Raw genomic sequence first — 26872 nt, 5'->3', positions numbered from 1 at the left:
CTTCTCAAAAGACAAAATGCCAAAAGTTTGGAAGTCTTTCAGGAACAGGGCTTTTCCTTTTCCTTATTAACATGGACAAGGGAAGCTTGGCTTACCTGACAGATTTGCTTTGATAGCTCTCTTCTGTCTGTCTGAAGCTGAGGAACCCACACACAAGAGGAGGGAAGGAGAATCCATAACACCAAACACCAAAAAAACTAAGCATTTCCTGCTCAGCCAACTAGTACCTAATTAGGATATTTATCAAAAGATGTCCCATCCCTCATATGGGGGTCTCATTAAACCTTAGCATTCCTGTCTTGTTCTACACAAATGGACACACACACATTCACAGGCTGCACCAACTGCCTCTCCCTCCATGGAGTCATGGAAATTTTCATCTACTATAGAGGATAAAGGGAACACTATTTAGTTGAAGAGGTATAAGTAAGATGATCAGACTGGAGTAAAATGGCCAGTTCTGATGCATTTCCACCCATTCCAAGAGGTACAGAGAGCTCATGGAAGAGTCCCTCATAAAATGGATTGTCAAACACACTGTTTATAGAGTTTCCTGAGATGGAAACGTGGATGCTCACACAAAAAAGCAAGAACATCAAAGTGTACACACAGGCAGTCCCAGCCCAGGTATGGCCAAGCACAGTCCAGTGCTGCAGCCACAAACCACCAGAATCCCAGCAGTAATATCTGCCATCCCAAACTTTCCTAAAACTTATGATTCTCTTTGGGAATCACTGTTGCCTGTTACTCAGGTCTCCATTTGAGCTAATATCCTTGTGATTACAGGAGAAATAAAAGTAATGTCACTCACCAAACAGAGTATGGATAAATGCAACAAATCCAGCAATAAAGAGTGTAAATAAAGGCAGGTCACTACTGCCTAAGCATATCTGGAGTTTTTCACTGAGAAACAAAATTTAATAACCCAGTTGAGGGACTTCCCTGGTGGTCCTTTAGATAAGACTCCACACTCCCAACATAGGGGACCGTGGTTTGATCCCTGGTCAGGGAACTAGATCCCGCATGCAGCAAATAAGACCTGGTACAGCCAAAAAACAAAAAACAATTGGAGAAATAGCCTCATTAAGGTATAATGTCAGTTTATGGCTCATATCTTCCACTCATCTGTCAAGACTTTTTATTCTTCATAATGATTATTACTTAATTGGAATAGAAAATTTGTTATCTTTCAAAAAGATAACAAAGGATTTCAAACATGAAGTGTTACTGATGCAATTTGGGAGGAGAGTCATTTATTATTCTTAAGCACTATTTTGGGACTTCCTCCAGTGGCTCAGTGGTAAGGAATCCATCTCAACACAGGAGTCACAGGAAATGCAGGTTTGATCCCTGAGTTGAGAAGATCATCTGGAGGAGGAAATGGCAACCCACTCCAGGATTCTTACCAGGATAATCCCATGGACAGAGAAGACTGGTGGGCTACAGTCCCTGGGGTCACAAAGAGTCAGACACAACTGAGTGACAGAGCACACATGCACAACTTTGCCTCCAGCAAAGAGCAGTCATGGCAATTCAGAGAAGTGATGAAAAGTATAATGCACAAGGAATTTCCATTCTGGCATAAGTTGCAACTATGGAAAACAGAAAATTGATATTATGCTCCATATGAAAAATAGCAGCAAGGAAAAAACAATTTTCCAGTAATGTCTCTGAAACAGAAAAAACAGAAACCAAAACAGTGAATAGCACAAAATTGTGAAAACAAAACCCCAAGTACATATAGAGAGAAAGAACACACATATTAAATATGATTCTTCAAAGCTTCTAGAACAACATAGGACAGAAGTTATTGAAGTCATCAAAGGTAGACTGAGTAGATCTGTCCCCCTCCACACACAAAGAAAGGTTAGATGAACAGTCGTTTAATAGGACAGCTGGCAGCAGCATTTGTAATCTGTGAGTGTTTCAATTTCTGACATTTGGTAAAACTGGCTGAGGCAAACCAGGCAAAAGATTTTCCAGCTACCAGAAGATTAACTCCTGCATATGCTCGATGTTCTGTTCTGAGTATTAACTCCAAGTGAAACAGTGGTGTGAATCCCAAGGATAGACCGAATTTCAGAAGACTCTGCTTGTCTTGGAGAGTCTCTCAGAGAGGCAAGGAGTGGCTGTGGCTCACCCTGGGGACACAGACACTGGTGGCAGCCATTCCCGGGAGCTGCCCCCACCATGTGTACACTGGTGTGGACAGACACCACCAAGGAATTCTCTCATCTGTACACTCCTGATTCTCACCGTCAACTAAAAAGAAATAAAACAACTGAGAAAATATTCATTATCAACCATGAAGCTAGCCATACTGAAATTTTCTTAATCAGCAGGAATGAGGTCAAACACTGTCCCTTAAACCCTTCCTCTTTGACATAAATCTATGATCACATGTGTATTATTTCCACAAACCAATTGAGAATATAGTTCTTATTCTTTTACAAAAATTCTTCACAACTCTGAAATCATAAAGGATCTTTAAAAGAGCAGAATTTAATACCACAACATCCATTATTCAGGATTCTCTAAGAGTCTGAGTCTCTGAGGCAGACTTTTTATTTTGGCCACACCATGTGGCATGCAGAATCTTAGTTCCCCAACCAGGGATCAAAAACCCTCACATCTGCACTGGGGGCATAGACTCTTAACCACCAAGCTTTGACTGCCAGGGAAGCTTGTGGTAGCCATTTCTTGACAGAGACCTTGGTATTCAGCCTCCTGAAAGCACCTGATATTGGGTCTCACCTTTTGCTTCTTAGGATAACTTCTTGCAGGGTTAGGTTAGAAACTAGAACTTCTGCAGTGGATAGAATCCCTTCTCCAAGTTAATGTACTTGAAACATTTCTCACCCAATTTCCCCATATCTCATTCATGGAAATAAAGACACAAAAATAGAAACAAGCTAACAAAGAATGGCAACCCACTCCAGTGTTCTTGTCTGGAGAATCCCAGGGACAGCGGAGCCTGGTGGGCTACTGTCTATGGGGTCACACAGAGTCGGGCACGACTGAAGTGACTTAGCAGCAGCAACAAAGAAAAACACTTGAGTGAAACATATAAGCAGAAAAGAGTAAGCTTGTAGGAAAAAATTGAACAGGCAGTTAATCTTTAGAACTGGGGGAGTTCTAAAGTGGAGTTGAGAAAAATCCATAGATAAGGAGGAAAAGCAGTAAATCTGGGAAATCATACCCACCAGCATTCTAGATATCCTAGCCTTCACTCATCTTTAACATGGTGGTCTTCATCCTGACTGCACCTTAGTATCACCTGGGTGGGGATAAGGGCACTCTGATGCCCGAGGCTCAGCCGCCAGAAACTGGTTCAGGTTCAACTGCTTAGGGATGAAGCCTGAAGATTCCTCTCCTGGAAGATTCTGGAAGCTGAAACTAACCCCATGTAAGCATCTGCTAAACTCCATTCTTGCACTGTCTACAATGGCTACAGACCTGCTCTGAAGGAATTACAACTATCACAGAGTTTTAATCAGAGTTCCATGGCACATTTCATGCTTCCAGAAAAATCCTTATAAACCCAAGTCCAGAGATTACGGTATTGAAATTTTCATTCTGCACAGTAGGAAAAATAAAGTTTCAAATAAAACTATATTTTAAAACATCAATAAAAAGATGAGTCAAAATTAGCCTGAAAAGTTATCCCTAAAAGGAGAAGGAGCATTTGAATAGAGCTAATGAGGATATCAGCCTTCTTTAAAAGTAGCCTTGTCTTGATTTTGGAATCATGAAAACATTATACAGAATTATAATCATAAAATAACTAATATTTTAAAAAGCAATTCCTAAAATCTCAAAGTAAATTTAAATAAAAGTACCTAAATATCTACCTATCCTGTTGGTTCACAGAGCCATACAAAAAAGAACTATCAAAAGTGATTTTAAACAAAACAATTTGAAAACACATTCTCTGCATCATACACCCACATGAAGACAATATGAACTGCAAAAAGATAAATCTTATAATGTTTTCAGAAGTCACATTATAAGAAAAAACAAATGAATAATTGTGTTGATATCAATGAGAATTGGGCTTAGACTTGGGACAAAGAGAATAGATGATGGGAGAAAAGAGATACAGATGTAAGCACAACAAGATGAAGTAAAATCTGACTTGGATTGGAAACACCCATATAAACATATTTGTTTACCTTAAAAAATGTATTCTAACTTTGTCTAATGGAAAATAGCCAAGAAAAAATGCTGCTGCTGCTGCTGCTAAGTCACTTCAGTCGTGTCCGACTCTGTGTGACCCCACAGACGGCAGCCCACCAGGCTCCCCTGTCCCTGGGATTCTCCAGGCAAAAATACTGGAGTGGGTTGCCATTTCCTTCTCCAATGCATGAAAGTGAAAAGTGAAAGTGAAGTCACTCAGTCGTGTCTGACTCTTAGCGACCCCATGGACTGCAGCCCACCAGGCTCCTCCGTCCATGGGATTTTCCAGGCAAGAGTACTGGAGTGGGGTGCCATTGCCTTCTCCGCCAAGAAACAATAACCAAGAGCAATAAGCTCTTCTAGTACCCAGACTATAGTCTTTAAATACCATTTCACACTAAAAGAAGACAGGGCTGCTTGGAGAAATGGATGATTCCAGGGCTGAGCAAATGCTGTACAAAATGAACCAGAGATATTCTGTCATATCAGAAAGCAAAAAACAAAACAAAAGACATGAAAAAAAAAAAGAAAGAAAAACTAGCCAAGACTTCTAGAGTATGTGCAAAAGACTTAGGACCCAACCTGAATATACTCCCACTGCCCAAATATGGCCAAAGGTTGACACAAGCATAACAAATGAAATGGACTGAAGCCGATCAGAAATGCTTAAATCCATGAGCGCAAACCGACAGTCACAAAACCAAACCAAACAAACAACAATAAAAACTCACTAGCCCCTCTCCTCACTAGAGGAGAACCAATTCATCATTTTGAAAACAGGTTTTAAAAACTGAAATTATTTTCCCCTACTCTCCCTATAAATACTATAGGTGAGTGTTAACCAACGTGCTTAAAACATCTCCATTTTGCAACACTTAATAAATTAATGGACCTTGAGCAAGGGTCATGAATAGCTCCAACATCACACACACACACACACACACGCACACACACAAAAGATATTATGTACCTTATAAGGGAGATATACAACCCTACCTCCTATATAGACGAAAGGGGTGAAGAAAATTCAAATGAGCTACATCCAACTTCTAGACCTAAACACCAACCTAAGGTGCCAGAGGAACATGTGAATTGACACAGGGGGAGATCCGATCAGCCAAATCCAGGCTGTGGGAATCTCTACAGGTCAAACAACCTAGAGGCTAGGGGTGGAGGGGAACAGAAAGGCAATTGTATAACCTATGTCAGCCAAGTGTACCTTATTTAATACTTCTTCAAACAGAAGAGGGGAAAAAGACAACTGTGAGCACTGGCTAGATACTAATGATATTAAAGTTAATATTTATGCTAAATATGTTTAGTGGGGGAGATTCCATATCTTTTAAAGATACACACTAAAATATTTATGGTTAAAAATGATATGATGTCTTGGAACTGCTTTAAAATAATCTTGGGAAGTGAGAGTGAGTTTCAGATGAATCGAGAATGCTCATTACGGCAATTATTGAAGCTGGCTTAGAGTGACATAGGGGCTTATTTCCCTTTACCCTTCTGCATTCTTAGCTGAGGATCTCTGTAATAAATGACAGAATAGCAAGAGAAAATCAAAGAGAAGTTTACTAATATGTATATTTCTGATACACATGTGAAATATCAAGAAGAACTGAGTAACTCTCTGAGATGGCCCAAGCCACCACCTTAAATATCATCCCCAGCTAAAGACTAAAGAAAAGGTGATGGGGCATCTATGAGAGGTTAATAGGAAAAGCAGCTTAAACTACAGTAGGGTTGGGTTTGTTATGCAGATTTCATCCTTCTTGAAGACTGTCCTTCAACAGGATTCTTCTGTGATTAAGAGCCATCCTTTTTTTTCTGGTACAGAGAGGGAGACACCTTTACAAATGGAGACTTCCTTTATCAGTGTAAATGTCCCTCAGAAGAATAACTTCTACTCTGTATTGAGAGTTTCTCCTGTGTCTATTTCTCAAAAACAGAATCAACTCATAACAATCTTTCTGCCAGAGAGCCCTATTCTGGAGTGACACATTGTGCTACCCTTTCGTCTGTTATATTTTTGTATTTTTGAAATGTTCTTAAAAATCTACAGGAAATTAAAACAAAACAAAACAAAACAAAAAAAAACACTATAGAAAGCAGTTGACAGAGGAGCACAGAGCTGTTGCTAGAAAAGCAGCTCCTCCTGGCTCTGAGCCTCAGTGAAGGCTGTGGGAAGAGAGGACAGAACACAGAGAACATGGGTCTAGCAGTCAGAACACCTCGCCTCAGAGATCAGGTAGGCCACCTGCGAGTCACATGACCCCGAGCCCATCGTGTGCCCTCCTGGGCCTCCAGGTCTTTATCTGTGAAAATACGGGCCTTGCTTCCCTTGGAGGAATCCTGTAGCTAAACGAGCTACAACAGCTCAGAGAGCTCTGAAACCACCATAAAAATAAGGGGTTTTCATCACTTTTATTATTAGAAGTCCTGGTAAGAGATTTACTCTATTCTTAATGGCAGATCCTGGTTTCACAAAGGGCTTGGAGAACTCATTGTTGCTCACAGGTGGTCACAGTGGAATAAGAACTCTTGAGAAAAGTCATGTGTGAAGCCAAATTTTTTAGATTGCAATTTGTTTCACTTCTAAGCCGATTGCTAAAATTTTTAACCATTATGAATGCAATCTTTTAAAAAGAGTCTCCTACCTCCCTAACTACAGAAAGAAAATGGATTGAAGGGGGTGGAGGAAACAAGTGAAACAGGTGAGGGAACTTAAGAGGTACAAACTCAAAAAAAATAAAAAAAATTAAAAAAAAAGAGGTACAAACTCCAAATTATAAAATAAGTAAAAGGGGATTGGGGACAAAAAATAAATATACAAAAGTTTAAAAAATAAATAAATCACAGGATTATAATATACAACACAGGAAATATATTCAATAATGTTGGAATAACTTTGCATGGTGACAGTTGGTAACTAAACTTATCATGTACCGTATAAAATATTAAATCACTAATGATGTATACCAGAAACTAATATAACATTGTAAGCCAATCATACTTCAATTTAAAAAAATTGTTTTAATTTTACATTAAAAACTTACATATGCTTAGAAAAAGAAAAGAAGATGGATATAAAACCCCAATTTATAACTCAAGGTCATCACTGTGGACATTACCAACACCTAATGGCTAATGCTATGCTCTCAGGAACCAGCAGGGCGCGCACAGCAGGTCTGCTCAGCAGGTCCCCTTCTGCTTGGCTCAAGGCCCCCTCCTCCTCTCCCTTGCTGTGTGGTCCTCAGTGGTTGCTCTCAGCCCACAGTATCTTTGCCACCAACAACCACTCCCCAGACTCCTGGGTTGAGCAAAGTGAGGGACACATGGAAGAAAGGATTGGGAAATAAATGCAAAGACCACTCAGCTCTTGGGCAACCAGCCGTGAGTCGAGGCACAAAGCCCACTGTGGGATGCAGAGGATTCTGTTTACTTCCTGCCCATCAGCTGAGCTCCAAAGTGAACATTTACACACACACGTGCTTCCCACAGCCTCCACCTGGACCAGAGACCATCAGCAAAAGTGGCTTCAAACAAAGGCCAAGTGACCAGACAAGGCTGGGCCACTTCTAAGGATCCTGGGAAGAGGACATAACTCCCAGCAACACCTCCCCTCTCAGGGGAAGGGACTGGGTGAACCAACTCTGGCTTTCCAAGGTCACCCCACTTACACACCAGCAATGGAGACCTCACCTCTCAGAGAGAAGCGCTAATGACCTGGGGAGGTGGTCTCTGTGACTCAGGCCCAGGCAGAGGCTTCAGGCTCTTCCTCTCCACCCTGAGGGCCCCAGGCAGGCAGAGACCTGTCCTCCCCACCCACAGTACCCGTGGAGGTGCACACAGGGGCCAGGGGTGCTGGGAGCTCTCCGGCTGTTCTGTTCTAATTAGGGGTGACCGGCAAGTGCTCCACAGCCTGCTACTTGTTTCTCTGAGAGGAAGAGATACTCCTCAGTTCTCACAGGACAGTCCATGGAATTCTCCAGGCCAGAATACTGGAGCGGGTAGCCTTTCCCTTGTCCAGGGGATGTTCCCAACCCTGGGATCGAACCCAGGTCTCCCTCATTACAGGCAGATTCCTTACCAGCTGAGCCACGAAGGAAGCCCTTCTCATAGGACAGAGGTTTTCATATCTCAAAACCCTAAAACCCTAAAAGCCTCACTCTGGACTGGCGTCACCCTGCTTTCTCCCACTGGTGCCGCCAGGAGTACCTGGGAGGCCCTGCTCGTGCTGTGGGTGGAAAGACCACACTGCTTGGGATCATGGATGATCCATGGGGTGTTCTGTGCACCTGAGGGATTAAAAGAGGGCCAGAGGTAAAAAAGGAAACATGTTTGTGTTTTAGAAAATCCTGGGCTGAGTTTAGATTTCCACCATCTAAAATATAAAGAATAACAAGCAGTATAGATTGATCACAACACGGGAAGTTGCTTCATAAAATCAATTATTAATTAACTAGCACTGCTACTAGTACTAGCAGTACTGCCACAAAGATGAGCCCCTACATTTATGTCCTCTACTCCCCACTTCTCTGCCATGACCACCCAGTGACCAACCTCCTGAAAGGGCCCAGGGCTCTACCAGTTACACCTTATGCAGCCCCAGTCCTGGCCTTCCTGGATCCCCAGCAGGAAGTATTACTGGGGCTGGAAAACTGTGAAATCAACACTCCCAGCACCACAGTGGGGAGGATTCCCTCTCAGGAAGAACCCCAGATCCTGTGGCATCTCCCTCTATGTCTGTTTCTCCCATGAGCTGCCACAGACAAGACCCAGGATTCATATTAGAATGGGATCCATCCAAGGCTTAGCGATCCCACTCAAGGGGCTAACAGCCCAGAAGAGCAAGAAAAACCAGTAGCTCAGTTCAAACCCAGCCACATGGGCTATGCTTTGAACCCACCTGACTTTAAGTCTCTTTGGCATCTGGTACCAAAGAGAAACTAGAGAACCAGGGACAGCAGAGAAAGACCTGCTCCAGGATATGATCCAACATTAAACCTGGAGGCCACTCATCCAACCAGGCACCTGGCATGAGCCACAGGCAGACACCGAGGCCCCAGGGTTTCCTGATAAGAATTCATGAGAGCTCTGCTGTGTGAGGTCAGGAAATCCTGCACAAACAGGCCACACCAGCTTGCCACCTGTGTATTTCAAACAGACTTACTGTGACTATGCGGAAATTCCATGACTGGGACAGCTGCACATGGGACAAAGAAGAGCTGGGGCAGCCTGTTGGGCTCCTGCTCCCTCCCCCACCCTTGTCCTTCACAAGGCACTGCAGTACCTAGGTGGTCAGTGCCCTCTCAAAGGCGGCACCCTGCCCCACATAACTGTCCCACCCTCTGGCACAATGGCCAATCCTCTTCTGAAATCAGTGAGAATTCTATCCCCCAGGACCATCCAGTCACCTGAGAGCTGACGGATTCTCTGGTCTCTCCAGTTGTGTGGGGTGGACTTCACCTGCCCAGCTGCCCACTCCCCACAGTGCCCTTCAGTCCAGCACAGCCTTTAAACAAGAGCCATGCCGCCCACCTGTAAACCACCTAGCCCACCCACCTCACCCCCAACACGATGGACTGAGGACAGCTCACACCTTCTCCACCTTCTCCACCCCTTTCACAGCACCTGCATCTTCCATCCCTCCTGCTCACACACTCACAGCCCACCCGTATCCCTAAGGCAGCACTAAGGGACCATGGAGAGCACGAGCCCCCCCAGGGGGGTCTGCAGCAGACCCCCAGCAGGCTCAGGCAGAACAGGGGGCTGACAGCCCTGTGTCCCCAGGTGAACTGTCCTCTGGGAGATCTTGACCCAGGATCTTCAGGGTCATGGAAGTCACTGACATCACAGCTTTCTACCTCTGGTTTGCCCTGCACATTCCCTCCTACACCCTCTGCCAATGCCAGGATACCAGGATCCCCCTTCAACCAGGAATCTGCTCCCACAACCAGGGAAAGACAGCGGCGTGGACAGTGCACAGAATTCATGGTGAAGCTGGAGTTCCTCCCCACGGGGCCTTTGCTCACAGTGCCAGCCCAGGGGAAGGGGGCAGCCTGGGGAAAGGTGTGCTCTTAGGAGTTCTGGGAAGCTATGGTCCAGATGCAGGGCCTGGGTTCTGTTCTCCTGGAAGAGGAGAGGCAATGGTATCTCCTTAGAAAAGCATTTATCAGATGTGACCTGGTCAAGGTAACAATTTTTACCTTGTTAAACTATAAATGAGTGCCATAAAATGTATGTTATTCTGGGCTAGGGTCCAGATTACCTTCCTCTAAATCACAGGGCACATATTGCCTGAGGCTGTTGGAATCTTCTTTTGGTCAAAGATCAGTCAGCATTTATACTGAACACCAGGAACTTTCTAACACAATATAAAATGTCTTTTATTTCAAGGCCATCCTTCCACAACACTCTTTAATCAGTTAAAAGAAGAATAGTAACCCCTGGAGTCCACTTCTCGCCATTCTAAAGATGAATACAACCTCTGAGCTCTCTCATGTTTCCATGAGGGTTTATACTCAGACCTTAAACCACTGGCCTCTCTTCCCTCCGGCCCCGTCCACCTCAGTACTGAGACACATACACCAAAAAGCAATGCACAGTATGAAAATCTTTTACCTCCAGAAATGTAAACATTCCCCAAATTAAATAGGATTTCCAGTAACACTTTACGATTGTTTTCACTAAAGAGGGTTCCTGTCCATCCTTCTGGGCTCTCTTAACTTCTTGAACCCAGTACCTGTGATACAAAACAAAGCACAGTAAAGAACAGCGTGTCCACCAAAGGGAAATGGGAGAGGGACAGAGTGGAAGATAAGCCTTCACTACAGGGCACTCTGTGGCTGCCCCATAGATGCTGGCTACCTGCTCACAGGGCTCCTAAAAGATAAGCAGTGCAGACTCTGAAGTACCAGAGAAACAGGCCTTGAGGGAAAAGTTCCAGATTCTGGAAACAAATTCCTGCCGAGATTTGCTGGACTCACAGGTCATGAGCAGCTCAGGAGGACAGACTCCCTCCTCCAGGGACCCCACCTCAGGGGACAGAGCTTGGCCTCCAGGGCTGTGGCTGTGGGCTCCCTCCACACCCACAGATGCACAGGGGACACGAGCCTCCAAAGTGGGCTAAGCCCGGGGTCAACTGAGTGGCTGAGCATACAGTGTCAGGAGAGGAGTCTCAGAAGAACCCAGAGGAAGGCAAAGCCTCCCCCAAACACAGCCCCACGTGGAAATTCTCACTCTTTCTCCCCTTCTCCCTGATGTCTGTGCTCACCCTTGCAGCTCTTCTCCAAGGTGCTGGGAGCGATCTTCTGGAAGCACCGAGTACATGTCATCTGGTTCTAATTTCCGTTCATGACCAATTTTAAACAAGGGGTTTAGCCACCTGTTAAAAATTAAAAGGAGAGTGACATATATCCAAATTACACATCTCTAATTAGAAACCTACATTCATGGACATTGTTAAAAAAAGAGTCTACATTTTAAATATATAAAGATATGGGGAAAATTAGATATATGCTTACAAACACACATACATTCTAGGTATGGGAAAGTCATGCTGGCTTATATATTACATAATTAAAGCAGCCTCTTTGTGGCCTACTGAACATACATTGTACCTCTGCTTTAATTATTAAGAAAAAAATATGTTTAGAAATCAAAATAAAGTAACAGTGGTTCAGGCATGCAGAACAGAGCTGAATGGCCATTGTGGGTAAGGCTGCAGATATGTTCCTGTATTACTGAGGACTTAAATCTTCTGAAATGTATCAGATTGCAAGATACCTACATGCACTAGTGGTAAAGAATCCATCTGCTAAAGCAGGAGATGTAAGAGATGCTGGTTTGATCCCCAGGTTGGGAAGATTCCCTGGAGAAGGAAATGGCAACCCACTCCAGTGTTCAAACCTGGAAAATCCCATGGACAGGGGAGCCTGTTGGGCTACAGTCCATGGGGTCACAGTTGGACATGACTGAAGTGTCTTAACACCAGTCATATTCAAAGCAGTTGTAAACTTGAGGTCTCAAGATCTCCTCAGATCAGTTGTCAACACAGAGAAGTTTTTGCTATGCTATGCTATGCTAAGTCACTTCAGTCATGGCCAACTCTGTGCGACCCCATGGACTGCAGCCTACCAGGCTCTTCCATCCATGGGATTTTCCAGGCAAGAGTACTGGAGTGGGGTGCCATTGCCTTCTCCACAGAGTTTTTACAGGGAGTTATCTTATGGACAAAACACCCTGAGTCTAACAGGCTCTGGACCCTGAACTCCTTATAGTCCTGTCAGTCTCCCCTCAGCCAGAACACTCATGTGAGGCTCTTTCTGAACCCAACCTTCTGAAGACAACCGCAAGATAAGTAATAGCGTCCCAACTAAAATGTAGTTGATTCTTCTTATGGTCCTCCTCGGTATCACTCTCTGGAAAATTCATTTATTTTTAAAAGAAATATTCAAACATCTAAAAGGGCTGGAATTTTACTGATTGTTGGATCTGTCACCATCAGCCTCAGTCAGGGAACAAATATAGCTCACCAGACTTTCAGGGAACTTCAGCTGACAATATCACCAAACTACAGTTTAATTCCACCATGCCCAGGCTTCTGCCCAGGGACATCAGGGTTGCCCCATTGCCACCACACCCCTGCAAAGGCCTATGTGTTAGTCAAATCCCTGTTTTCTGGGGGTCCAACCAACAGTTCACTATGAGCCCTCCACTGACAGGCATGGCCGACTCTAGATAGTTACCATGCTTAAGGGCTCTGGGGACAGGATCATACCAAACATGGAGCGGCTGGCCATGTGCAAGTACCCTGGATGGGAGGGCGCCACCATGAGCCTAAACAAGACTCAATAAAATTCAAAGACAGTGTGTGTGCCCCTAAGGGATATTTGTTTCTCAAGGACCCTGTAGCAAGGGCCACCCATGTTGGGTCATCAACTGTCTCCAAGAAACTACCAGGGGACACTGGGCTATATGTGGTTCACACCCAGATCAAGGTTACATTCAGATTTTAATTACACTCACACAACCTGTGAATCAAAGGGGGCCATTTATCTAGTCAGGAAGGGAGCTGGACTGGTAATAGCAGTTGTCACTCTTGTTAGGCTCCCTGGTGAGCCTAGCATGAGAAAGAATTTATAATAACCTAAGTATATAAAAAAAAAAGAAATTAAAAAAAGTCAGAGACTGGCCTAGGTAAGTAGAGAACCCAGTTCTAACCTTAGAATGACAAAATCTTCACTAGACCCTCTGGCCCACATGACACTTGACCACTGCAAAGCTCTTGACTACCTGCTGGCTGATCAAGGGGGAATTTGTGCCACAGCAACCATTTCCTGTTGTCTTTATGTTAACACTAGTGGTCAGATAGAAGACAGCACACCCCAATTGCCAGAGAAAGAAAACCACTGGCAGACAAAGACAAATATCATATATCACTTATACATGGAATCTTAAAAAGCAGTACAAATGAACTTATCTACCAAAGAGAAATAGAGTTACAGATGTAGAAAATGAACTTATGGTTACCAGGGGGGCAGGGAGGAGGGGACAAATTGGGAGACTGGGATTGACATACGTAAACTACTATATACATATCCAACCTCTTTGCAACCCCATGAACTGCAGCCCACCAGGCTCCTCTGCCTTTGGGGATTCTCCAGGCAAACCAATACAATATTGTAAAGTAAAAATAATAATAATAATAAAAGAAGACAACACAATTAAAAAAAAAAAAAAAGAATACCTGAGTGGGTTGCCATGCCCTCCTCCAGTGGATCTTCCCAACCCAGGGATCTAACCCAGGTCTCTTGCATTGCAGGCAGATTCTTTACAGTCTAAGCCACCAGGAAAGTATATATAAAATAGATAACTAATAAGAACCTACTGTATAGCAGAGGGAACTCTACTCAATACTCTGTAATAGCCTTTATCTTTTTTAAAGAAAAGAACCTTTTAAAAATAGTGGATATATGTCTATTGATTTACTTTGCTGTACTCCTGAAACTAACACAACACTGTAAATCAACTATACTCCAATAAAAATTTTTATTTAATAGAGAGAAGGTCACTTGGCCAAATACTCAACACAAGAAGGGCCTGGCTGAACAAATTTGTGACAGGAACAAAAGAAGGTTCCCCAGATTCACTGGGCTTCTAAGGTCATTCTTAGAACCACTTACAGTTACTTTCCTTCTCTTGCCCTTTGGTCCATGATTCCTCAATTGTCTCATTAGTTTTATCTCTTAGAGAACTGAGACAATCAAGTGGCAGATGGTCTTTACCCAAGGCTATGAGCAATTGGGACTCTGGCCTGGTGACAATCAGATTCATTTTGGTGGAATCAGGAGAAATCTGCTCCTCTAACCCAAAGCGAAAACAACACCCAGTTGTGGATGTGACTGGTGTTGGAAATAAAGTTCAATGCTGTAAGAACAATATTGTATAGGAACATGGAATGTTAGGTCCATGAATCAAAGTAAATTGAAAGTGGTCAAATAGGCAATGCCAAGAGTAAACATCGATATTTTAGGAATCAATGAACTAAAATGGGGTGAAGTGGGCGAATTTAACTCAGATGACCATTATATCTACCACTGTGGCAAAAGTCCCTTAGAAGAAATGGAGTAGCCATCATAGTCAACAAAAGAGTCCAAAATGCAGTACTTGGGTGCAATCTCAAAAATGACAAAATGCTCTCTGTTCGTTTCCAAGGCAAACTATTCAATATCATGGTAATCCAAGTCTATGTCCCAACCAGTAATGCCAAAGAAACTGAAGTTGAATGGTTCTATGAAGACCTAAAAGACCTTCTAGAACCTTAGTTCTAGATAGGATATCACCCCAAAAAAGATATCCTTTTCATCATAGGGACTGACATGCAAAACAAGGAAGTCAAGAGATACCTGGAATAACAGGTAAATTTGACCTTGGTGTACAAAATGAAACAGGCAAAGGCAAACAGAGTTTTGCCAAGAGAATGTACTGGTCATAGCAAACACCCTCTTCCAACAAAACAAGAAAAGACTACACATGAACATCATCAGATGGTCAATACCAAAATCAGATTGATTATATTCTTTGCAGCTGAAGATGGAGACAGTCTATACAGTCAGTAAAAACAAGACTGGGAGCTGACTGTGGCTCAGATCACGAAGTCCTTAGTGAAAAATTCAGTCTTAAATTGCAGAAAGTAGGGAAAGCCACTAGATCATTCAGATATGACCTAAATCAAATCCCTTTTGATTATAGAGTGGAAGTGACAATATATTCAAGGGATTATATCTGATAGACAGAGTGCCTAAGGGACTATGGACAGAGATTAGTGACATTGTACAGGAGGCAGTGATCAAGACCATCCCCCAAAAAAAGAAATGCAAAAAGGCAAAATGGTTGTCTGAGGAGGCCTTACAAATAGCTGAGAAAAGAAGACAAGAGAAAGGAAAAAGAGAAAAGCAAAAATATATATCCATCTGAATGCAGAATTCCAAAGAATAGCAAGGAGAGATACAAAAGCCTTCCTAGTGATCAAGGCAAAGAAATAGGAGAATATTAGAATGGGAAATAATAGAAATATCTTCAATAAAATGAGTGAAACTAAGGGAAAATTTCATGCAAAGATGGACACAATAAAGGACAGAAGTAGTATGAACATAACAGAAGCAGAAGATATTAAGAAGAGGTGGCAAGAATACACAGAAGAACTATACAAAAATAGATCTTCATGACCCAGATAACAATGGTGCTGTGATCACTGGACAACAGCCAGACATCCTGGAATGCAAAGGCAAGTAAGCCCTTGGGAAGCATCACTATGAACAAAGGTAGTGGAGTTGATGGAATTCTAGCTGAGGTATTTCAAATCCTAAAAGATGATGCTTTTAAATTGCTACATTCAATATGCCAGCAAATTTGGAAAACTCAGCAGTGGCCACAGGACTGGAAAAGGTCAGTTTTCATCAATCCCAAAGAAAGGCAATGCCAAAGAATGTTCAAAGTACCGGACAATTGCATTCATCTCACACGCTAGCAAAGTAATACTCAAAATTATCCAATAGTACGTGAACCATGAACTTCCAGATGTTAAAGCTGGATTTAGAAAAGGCAGAGGAACCAGAATCAAATTGCCAACATCTGTTGGATCACAGAAAAAGCCAGAGAATTACAGAAAAGCGTCTACTTCTGATTTATTGACTATTGCTAAGCCTTTGACTGTGTGGATCACAGCAAACTGTGGAAAATTCCTCAAGAGACAGGAATACTAAACAACTTGACCTGCCTCCTGAGAAGTCTGTATTCAGGTCAAGAAACAACAGTTAAAACTGGACATGGAAAAAGACACTGGTTCCAAATTGGGAGAATATGGCAAGGTTGTAGAGTTCCAGAAAAACATCTATTTCTGCTTTATTGACTATACCAAAGCCTTTGACTGTGTGGATCACAATAAATTGTGGAAAATTATTCAAGAGATGGGAATACCAGACCACCTGACCTGCCTCTTGAGAAACCTGTATGCAGTTCAGGAAGCAACAGTTAGAACTGGAAATGGAACAACAGACTGGTTCCAAATAGGAAAAGGAGTATGTCAAGGCTGTATGTTGTCATCCTGCTTATTTAACTTATATGCAGAGTACATCATGAGAAAGGCTGGGCTGGATGAAGCACAAGCTGGAATCAAGTTTGCTGGAAGAAATTTCAATAACCTCAGATATGCAGATGACATCACCCTTGTGGCAGAAAGTGAAGAAGAACTAAAGAGCCTCTTGATTAAAGTGAAGGAGGAGAGTGAAAAAGTTGGCTTAAAGTTCAACATTCAGAAAACTAAGATCATGGCATCCAGTCCCAACACTTCATGACAAATAGATGGGGAAACAGTGGAAACAGTGGCTAACTATATTTTTTTTGGCTCCAAAATCACTTCAGATGCTAATTGCTGCCATGAAGTTATGACCAATCTAGACAGCATATTAAAAAAGCAGAGACATTACTTTGTCAACAAAGGACCATCTAGTCAAGGCTATGGTTTTTTCCAATAGTTATGTATGGATGAGAGAGTTGGACTATAAAGAAAGCTGAGTGCAGAATAATTGATGATTTTGAACTCTGGTGTTGGAGAAGACTCTTGAGAGTCCCTTGGACTGTAAGAAGATCCAACAGGTCCATCCTAAAGGAAATCAGTCCTGGGTGTTCATTGGAAGGACTGATGTGTTAAAGCTGAAACTCCAATATTTTGGTCACCTGATATAAAGAGCTGACTCATCTGAAAAGACCCTGATGTTGGGAAAGATTGAAGGCAGGAGGAGAAGGGGATGACAGAGGATGAGATGGTTAGATGGCATCAGCAACTCAATGGACATGAGTTTGGGTAAACTCCGGGAGTTGGTGATGGACAGGGAAGCCTGGTGTGCTGCAGTTCATGGGGTCGCAAAGAGTTGGACACGACTGAGCAACTGAACTGACTGACTGAACTAATGGTAGAAAGCACAGAAGAGCTAAAGAGCCTCTCAATGAAGGTTAAAGAGGACAGTGAAAAAAGCTGGCATAAACCTTAACATTCAAAAGATGAAGATCATGCATCTGGTCCCATCACTTCATGGCAAATATATGCGGAAACATGGAAACAGTGACAGACTTTATTTTGGAGGCTCTAAAATGACTGCAGATGGTGACTGCAGCCATGAATTAAAAGACACTTGCTCCTTGGAAGAAAAGTCATGGCCATCCTAGACAGCATATTAAAAAGCAGAGACATTACTCTGCTGACAAAGGTCTGTCTAGTCAAAGCTATGGCTTTTCCAGTAATCATGAATGGATGTTAGGTTTGGACTATAAAGAAAACTGAGCACCAAAGAATTGATGCTTTTGAACTGTGTTTTGAAGAAGACTCTTGAGAGTCCCTTGGACTGCAAGGAGATCCTACCAGTCAATCCTAAAGAAAATCTTTCCTGAATATTCATTGGAAGGACTGATGCTGAGATTGAAACTCCAATTCTTTGGCCACCTGATGCGAAGAACTGACTCATTGGATAAGACCCTGATGCTGGGGAAGATTGAAGGCAGGAGGAGAAGGACACGACAGAGGATGAGATGGTTAGACGGCATCATCAACTCAATGGACATGAGTTTGAGCAAGCTCCAGGAGTTCACAATGGACTAGGAAATCTGGAGTGCTGCAGTCTATGGGATCACAAAGAGTCAGACAATTTGAGTGACTGAACTGAAGTGAACCCAACATGTAACAGTGCCTACGCTTAGCAGGTAGCAGGATCAGAAGATGAACCTTTGCCCCTTCAGAGTCCTTCAGTAATAAGGAACAGTAAAAAGAAAAGGCTGATGCCCCAGAAATATATCCCTGCCCCTCCCTTGAATGGAAACCAACTGCTCTTATCTGAGTTTCAGGCTCAATCATAAAAAGAAAGAAAAAAATAAGAACTGATTAGAACTAGGTAGGACCCAAATGGCAGAAGACTTAACATCTAGTAGACACAGAGCCTCATTATGCACCCACTGTAATATATAAGCATGATAAATGACACACCCATCAGGACCACTACAGTTGACAATGGCTATGTCAACAAAGCAAAGAGCTCATACAAGGACTGAAAGGAGTGTTGCCTTAATTTCAGGTCCAAATCATACCGCATTATTGGGTAAGCCATGAATATTCCTCCCTCTCTTAACCTGATTCCCTTCCTTTTACTTCAACCCTCCTATATACCCAGTTGGGCTGAGAGGTTGGCTTGCAAACTAAGTCTGCGCTTTTCCATTCTTTGGTAACTGAGCAAAGCTTGTGCTCTACCAGTCTCACCATCAGTTTACTAATTGGTTGGGGGAATCTAAGTGGAAAAAGAACCTCCCCATCATCATAAGCGGTCTCAATCAGGGTCAGGACCCTGGAACAAGTCCAGGCAGCCAATTCCATGGCAAGCACAGCAGTTACATACACAAGAAACACAGACCCCAGAACCAGACTTCCTGGTTTGAGATCCCACTCCACCACTTACTAGCTGTTTGATGGTAGGCAACTACTCAACCTCTATGCTTCAGAGTCTTCAAGCACAAAATAAGACGTAATAGCTCCTTCCTCCCTAGCAGGAAAACTGGAAATGGGTGCCAATGAAAATGGAAGTCTTCACCTTCCATTTCTATACACATACATTTTCAAAGTCAACAAATAGAATGTGCTTTGAGAGTTTCTTGCCCTACTTGACATTAAGGAGACATTTGTCTACTTTGCTATTATTTATGGTAACCACACACATATTCCTTCTTCTAGGCCCCACTTTCCTAAAGGGCAACAAAATAGCCAAGGGATGTAGCTACATGCACTGAATACACCACCATCAAAACAAGCATAGGAGCTGCCATCCCCCTGGGGATCCCCTAGGCTGTCTAATAAAAGAAGTATCAGAATTTGTGGAAAAGATAAATGGGTTAGGGTCCAGAAACAAAAGACCGAATAATCACCCAAGTGTGATTAAAATCCAAAGGTTCAGGCCTGCATATCTGTAGCCCCAGCTATTAGATGAGGACTTCAATTAAGAGCTTCAGCTCTCTGCAGTGCTTTTCATCTCTGTGTTTCCTCCCAGCTCATGGACCTGTCAGTGGCTTCAGGACCAAAGGACTCCTGGGCAGGACCACCTGCATCAAGACCATGCACTGCTTCTCTGAAGGATAGAGATCTGGATAAGACCCCACAGGTTTCAGGGACCCCATCCCCAGGGTTTGGTTCTCAAATGTAGAAATGGAGATATTCACAATAGGGCTAGGGGCTGTGGTCAAATACACACTCTACTCCTGGCCATATGTCCCAGGCAAAAGCAACACATGTTCCAGAATAACGTCCCCATTCATTTAATAAAAAACAATAGTGTTTTGTACACACATGAAATTGGCCAAAACTAGGTACCAGGACATACAGAACCACACAGGGAGTGAAGGAGGGACAGAAAGAAAGACATGGTCATAGACAGGGGGAAAGAGGGAGCCCAGGGCAGTTGGAACTCAGATGTTCACCTAAGGAACATGGGAAAAGGTGGGAACATTATTGGAAGATGGCAAAGATGCAGGGCACTAAATAGATAGAGAAAATTGTTCACTGCTTGCTTGGTGGGGGTCAGGGGCTGGGCGGGAGTTGCAGCTTATTTCAGAACTGACAGCGAATTCCTGAGTGATTCTGAAGCCACTGGATAAGGTGGAGAGTGGGGAGCCCAGTCCCTTCTCCTGCTAGGCAGTGACTCTCACTGAGCAACCTCCTTGCCTTCTGCTCCTGCTGCATCAGCTCTCAGGTGAGGGGGCTGGCTGGGCGGAGAGCAGCAAGGCAGGGAGGCTCAGTTCCCCTGACACCAGGTACCTTGGTACTCCTCCCAACCCTACCCCTCCCAACCTCGTAACCCCACCGGCCCCAGGCTCCCAGGCACGCTCCCTCGCTTTGTCCCTTGGTCCCCAACAGAAGCAGACAGTGTTGCACCCGCGGTGGAATGTCAAAGCTCAGGGCGCTCACCAGACAAACAGGCGCGAGCAGAAGTTCGCCTTCTGCAGCGGGCTGGTCTTCACCTCCGCGGACACGGGCAGCATCTTGTGGGCCAAGGAGGACACAGACCGGGGTCTCCCTGCTCAGGCGGCGGTGGGGCTCCTGCTGCTCCTGGAGGCGCCGGTGGGGATGCTGGAGACTGGCCGCCTCACAGGTCCACTGGGCCGGAGCCTGAGAACACCTGCTTCTGAGAGTGGAGCGCCCTTTGTGCACCAGGTCCGCCTCCCAAGACTGAGCAGCCTCCAGGGTCCACCTCTGAAGCACCCGCTCTGTGCAGGTGCTGCCACAGGCATAGGATGGATACAGCGTGCCACGTGTGTGTGGAGCTGCAGGACCAAGAGACACCCAGGTAGACGCTTCCAGAAGCCTCACGCAGGTGGGAGGCAAAGTTATCAGCTCTTTGATAAAGGCAGCAGGCTGACTGTGAGGCACAACCAGCCCAGCTCCCAGGAGCGCACCTGGCCGCAAACTCTGCGGAAGTTCCTGCTCTGAGCCCAGGCACTCACCCAGAAGGTGGAGACGAGAGGCTCAGGCCCCGCCCATCTCTGTTGCTCAGAGTCTCCCCATGGGCTGCAGAGGAAACCTGGAGAAAGCTAGCAGAAGGAGATAGCAGCCTCCTCTCTGGGCCCTCTGCTCTCATCAAGACCAAACAAGGGCGCTGTGGGAAGTTCTCCAACTGTAATGAAACAGAACCCAGTGGGGCCTTCCTGGGATAGATCCTACCCCCACCCAATGCCCTCTGCCTGTCTCCTGTTTGTAGAAAATCTTTAGTCTCCCAGGCCTCATCTGAATCACAAAAGGCTGGCTCAAGAATTAATGACTGGAAAAATGTAAACACGTAATTAAAAAAAAAAAAAAACGTTATCAATAGACCTGCCATACGGCAGTCACAAAATCTTTAGTTCTTCCTAGAAGGCTACAGATAGTATGTTTGGTGCACATTCCTGAGTTGTTTTGCAGATGCTAAAAAGTCCACCAGGTGGGAGAAGTTAACTGCATGATGACCATGATAAACTGGAACCTAAGGATTTATGATGATAACCCCTGTTGCATTACCGTGCTCCTCAACATCAAGCAGAGAATAGTACATGAGCTAAATCAAGTACTCTCCACTCTCTTCCCTAGACTGCCTTTAAAAAACATCCCCTGAAATCCACTGGGGAGTTCCAGCCTTCTGAGCATGAGCATCCTTACTCCTTGCTTGGCCCTTGCAATAAACCTTTCTCTGCTCAGAACTCCAACATTTCAGTTCATATCACCTCAGTGTACATTGGGCACAAGACTTTGGTTTGGCCAATACAAACCAGACACCAAACATTTGATGATGGCCAACAACAGGGTTTAGCACAGATTATGTTTGTAGAGCTATAAGACTTAAACAAATGTAACAGAAGATTAGAAGACTTCAAATGATTTTGAAACATGAATTCATGCTGTCATTAGGGATCGCCACAACATGTGAGGTGTCTTGCATCTCACAAGTTACATTGTGGGGGGACCTTTGTGAGCTTTTTGCTGCCCTCTTTGAAGACGAATTTGGGACAGAGAGATTGCCTTATGATTTCTTTCATCATGAGCTCAGAGTCTGCCTAGTGGAGTAATAGTTACAGAATACAATATGGCAATATGTTACAGAATACAGGTTATGTGCATTTGTGGGAAACTTAATTCACTTTTAACTCCCACAATGCCCTATTCAAGAAGGTATTATCTCTATTTTACAGATGAGAAAGATGAGGCTCAAGGACAGCATTCTCCAAGATCTTTGAATCAGTCAGATCAGATCAGATCAGTCGCTCAGTCGTGTCCGACTCTTTGTGACCCCATGAATTGCAGCACACCAGGCCTCCCTGTCCATCACCAAGTCCTGGAGTTCACTGAGACTCACGTCCATCAAGTCAGTGATGCCATCCAGCCATCTCATCCTCTGTCATCCCCTTCTCCTCCTGCCCCCAATCCCTCCCAGCATCAGAGTCTTTTCCAATGAGTCAGTAAATGGTGAATTTTAATTTGGATTCAAGTCCAAGTCCAGCATGACTGTCTCACTGTTGGATGGTCAGTGTGTGAAAAGTGTCTGGAATATGCCATCTGAATGAATTAATGCTGTAGGACTGAAAATAAAATCTTGGGCTCCCACTCATAAGTGATAAGTTATTTGTGTGGCCATCTTACCAGCTCAGCAGCTTCTCTTCCCTTTCATTCTAAATGAAGAAAGATCAAAGTTTGCGGTGCTTATAATAAGATCATCTCATTATTCTTTGATAATTTCCCATGTACCTTGGCTAAAATGGGGTTATTAATAATGACTTTTAGCTCCAGTTATGCAAGATGAATATTTCCTGCAGAACTAGTGTACAGTAATTTGGTTACAGTTGACAGTAAAGTACTCTGTCCTTTTAATTTGCTGAGAGAGTAGAGTTTGGGAGTTCTCAACATACAAGAGAGAAAAAATTAAATGATTAAGATGTGAAGTGATAGATATATTGATTGGCTTGGTATGATGAGCATTTCACAATGTATATGTATGTCAAGTCATCAAGTTGTACATCTAAATAAATACAATTTTTGATCATCAATTAGACCTCAATAAAGCTGAAGGAGAAATTAATTTTAAAGAAATCCTTAATATATTCAAATATTTTTTATAACTCAAACATATAAGAATGGCAAACTGTTGATAATTTTCTACTGATGGGCATGCTGGTGGTTTATTATACTATTTTCTTGATATCTCATGCATGTTTGAAGTTTTCTATTGAAAAAAGGAAGACAAAGCTGAAAATTGTCAACTCCCAATTACCCATCTTTCTGGCGTTAACTCTTTCTCAGATAATGCAATCAAACAACCCAAATAATCACTCCTCACTTGATTTCCAGTTCTCTTTGAAATTCTCTACATTTCTCCATCCCTATAAATGTTCAGCTACTAGTTCTACTTCAAAGTTGAATAAATTGCTTGCTGAAGTTGTAAGTCTAGTGACTACTCTTGTCACACTTCCCCAGACTGTTCTCTCTGGCCCCCACAACTGTCTCAAGACAATAATTAGTGTCTCCAAACTGTCAAATACACTCAGTCCCTACAGCTTCTGCTGTATTTTTTTTTAATAAAGATTTTTTGAAACTTCTTAGCATTCTTTTCTGAACATACACTACTATGATATTTAGAAGAAATGTTCAAATCCAGTGTTACACTGTTCAGAGGACTGGGTCTGGAGCCAAGGGACCAGAGCTCTAGATGCCTCACTCATCCTGCTTCCAACAGGGTTACTGTCAGCCTCAGAATTTGTGAGAGTATTTTGTAAAAACTAAAACAAATACAAATAAAACTCTGTTTGTTTTGAAATGACTATACTACTAAGTGCCATCAACAGATTCAATGCAATCCCTATCAAATTACCAATGACACTTTTCATGGAACTAGAACAAAAAAATTCACAATTCATATGGAGACATAAAAGACCCTGAATATCCAAAACAGACTTCAGAAAGAAGAATGGAGCTGGAGGAATCAACCTTCCTGACTTCAGACTAAACTAGAAAGCTACAGTAATCAAGACAGTATAGTACTGGCACAAAAACAGAAATATAGAACAATGGAACAAGATAGAGAACCCAGAGATGAACCCACCCACCTATGGGTACCTAATTTTTGACAAAGGAAGCAAGAATATACAATGGGGCAAAGACAGCCACTTCAATAAATGATGCTGAAAAAAATGGACAGCTACATGCAAAAGAATGAAATTAGAACACTACCTAAAACCGTACACAAAGATAAACTCAAAGTGGATTAAAGACCTAAATGTAAGACCAGAAACTATTAAACTCTTAGAGGAGAACATAGGCAGAGCATTTGATGACATAAATCAAAGCAAAATCTCCTACCCACCTCCGAGAATAATGGAAATAAAAACAAAAGTGAACAAGCACCGCCTAATTAAACTTAAAAGCTTCTGCACAGCAAAGGAAACTACAAACAAAGTGAAAAGACAGCCCTCAGAATGGGAGAAAATAATAGCAAAGGAAACAACTGATAAAGAATTCATTTCTAAAATATACAAGCAGCTCATACAACTCAATACCAGAAAAGCAAACAACCTAATCAAAAAGTGGGAAAGGGGCCTGAAGAGACATTTCTCCAAAGAAGACATACAGATGGGTAACAGGCACACGAAAAGATGCTCAACATCACTCATTATTGGACAAATGCAAATCAAAACTACAAGAAGTTACCACCTCACACCAGTCAGAGTGCCCATCATCAAAAAGCCTAAAAACAACGGATGCTGGAGAGGGTATGGAGAGAGGGTAACATTCTTGTAATATAAACTGATACAGTCACTATGGAAGACAGTATGGAGACTCCTTAAAAAGCCAGGCATAAAACCACCATATGACCCAGCAATCCCACTCCCAGGCATATACCCAGAGGAAATAAAAACTGAAAAAGACACGCGTACCCAAATGTTCATTGCAGCACTGTTTACAATAGTGAGAACATGGAGGCAACCTGGATGTCCATCGACATATAAATGGATAGGGAAGCTGTGGTACATTATATACAATGGACTACTGCTGCTGCTGCTGCTGCTAAGTTGCTTCAATTGTGTCTGACTCTGTGCCACCCCAGAGATGACAGCCCACCAGGCTACCCCATCCCTGGGATTCTCCAGGCAAGAACACTGGAGTGGGTTGCCATTTCCTTCTTCAATACTCAGCCGTGAAAAGGAGCAGATTTGAATCTGTTCTAATGAGGTGGATGAAACTAGAGCCTATTATGCAGAGTGAAGTAAGTCAGAAAGAGGAAAATAAATATTGTATACTGACACATATATATGGAATCTGAAGAGATGGCACTGTGCCGGGGTCCAGCCCCGGTGGATCCAGGGAATTCGAAGCAGGGACGGCGTCCTCGAGGATCAGGAAACAATTGCTTAATTAAACGTTAATTAAGGATATAAAGAGTAATAGAATGAGGATAGCTCAGTAGGAAAATTCAGTGAAGAAAAGAGGCTGAAATAAGGATAGCTCAGTGAGGAAATTCAGTGTAGAAAAGAGGCTGAATAATTCAGCCAGAAGGTAAGAGAAAGAATGACATGGTGAGACCAAGTTTCAGTGAACAAGGCCTGCACTTTATTTTCCAAAGTAGTTTTTATACCTTAAGTTATGCATAAAGGATAATGGGGGAAGGGGTAGAGTCATGCAGCAAGCCAGCCTTTCTTCCTGCAAACTTATCATATGCAAAAGCTTAGGTGATTTGCAACATCTTCTGGCCCGGAGGCCTGTTAACATTTTAAGACCTTTTCTTCAGAAAATTTATTTTTCTCTAAAGGTGATTGGTCAGGAGCCACCCTCCAAAAGCATTAGATAAAGTTGCATTCCTACAGAGCAAAGGTGTGGTGGGCTATAACAAGAAAAAGAATTAACTCAAGGGTCCCAGGTTACAAACATTAAAGCTTCTACTTACACCAATTATATTAATCAATACACTGCCAGGGACACAGCAGGTAAGGGATATGGAAACTTAGCAGCAAACATTGGCCCAACAAGTGAAAATCCCTTCACCAATACAATTTCTAATCAATCTTTTAACTACTCAAAAGAATCTGTGTTTAGACAGTTTAGAACATCTCCTGCCTCTCACAGTTGGGAGGCTCTGAACAATCACACGTGGCCGGAAAAACCTATTCAGGCAGGCTAGAGGATTTCCAAAGGAGTTTGTAGGTTAAACACTGTCACACCCAGGAATTATTAACTGGAACTGTAAGCTAACTTTTTTCAGAGAGAGGTAGTGGAGGACAGCCCCCCGTAAAGTCAGAGGTGTAGGTGAAAGCACAAAGCAGAAAGTAGGCAGACTATGGTTTTGGGGGTAGATGGGGGACTCCTGAGGCTTGATCCCGCCTTTGTGTATGCCAAGCCTCCTTCCTCATGACCTTTGTCATGGGCGGAGTTCCTCATGCTGGCTACCGGCAGTGATAGAATTCCAGGTGAGCTATTCCAGATCCTGAAAGATGATGCTGTGGAAAGTGCTGCACTCAATATGCAATATGCACTCAATATGCAATATGCCGGCTCCCGGCATCTCCCCCTTTTTTATTTCTTAAAACAGCCAGATGCAGCTCAGTCGCGAGCTTCTGAATGTTCTGCCGAAGA

General features: G+C 43.2%; 1 protein-coding gene across 1 annotated transcript in view; it reads right to left on the bottom strand.

Annotated features, from left to right (window-relative positions):
• Nucleotides 1-20928, bottom strand: part of LOC107131271 (ATP-binding cassette sub-family C member 4) — a 188759-nt gene extending 167831 nt beyond the window's left edge. The window contains 3 exon segments of the mRNA XM_024989168.2: nt 10807-10927; nt 11459-11569; nt 20690-20928. Of these exon segments, the coding sequence (XP_024844936.1) occupies nt 10807-10927; nt 11459-11569; nt 20690-20763 (306 nt within the window). The 5' untranslated portion in view covers nt 20764-20928.
• Between the last annotated feature and the right edge of the window lie 5944 nt (nt 20929-26872).

This window comes from Bos taurus, unplaced genomic scaffold (assembly GCF_002263795.3).
Source record: "Bos taurus isolate L1 Dominette 01449 registration number 42190680 breed Hereford unplaced genomic scaffold, ARS-UCD2.0 Leftover_ScbfJmS_264, whole genome shotgun sequence".
In the NCBI taxonomy this organism is placed as follows: domain Eukaryota; kingdom Metazoa; phylum Chordata; class Mammalia; order Artiodactyla; family Bovidae; genus Bos; species Bos taurus.
The sequence above is the reverse complement of the archived record's forward strand: the minus strand, read 5'-3'. Positions and strand labels throughout refer to the sequence as shown.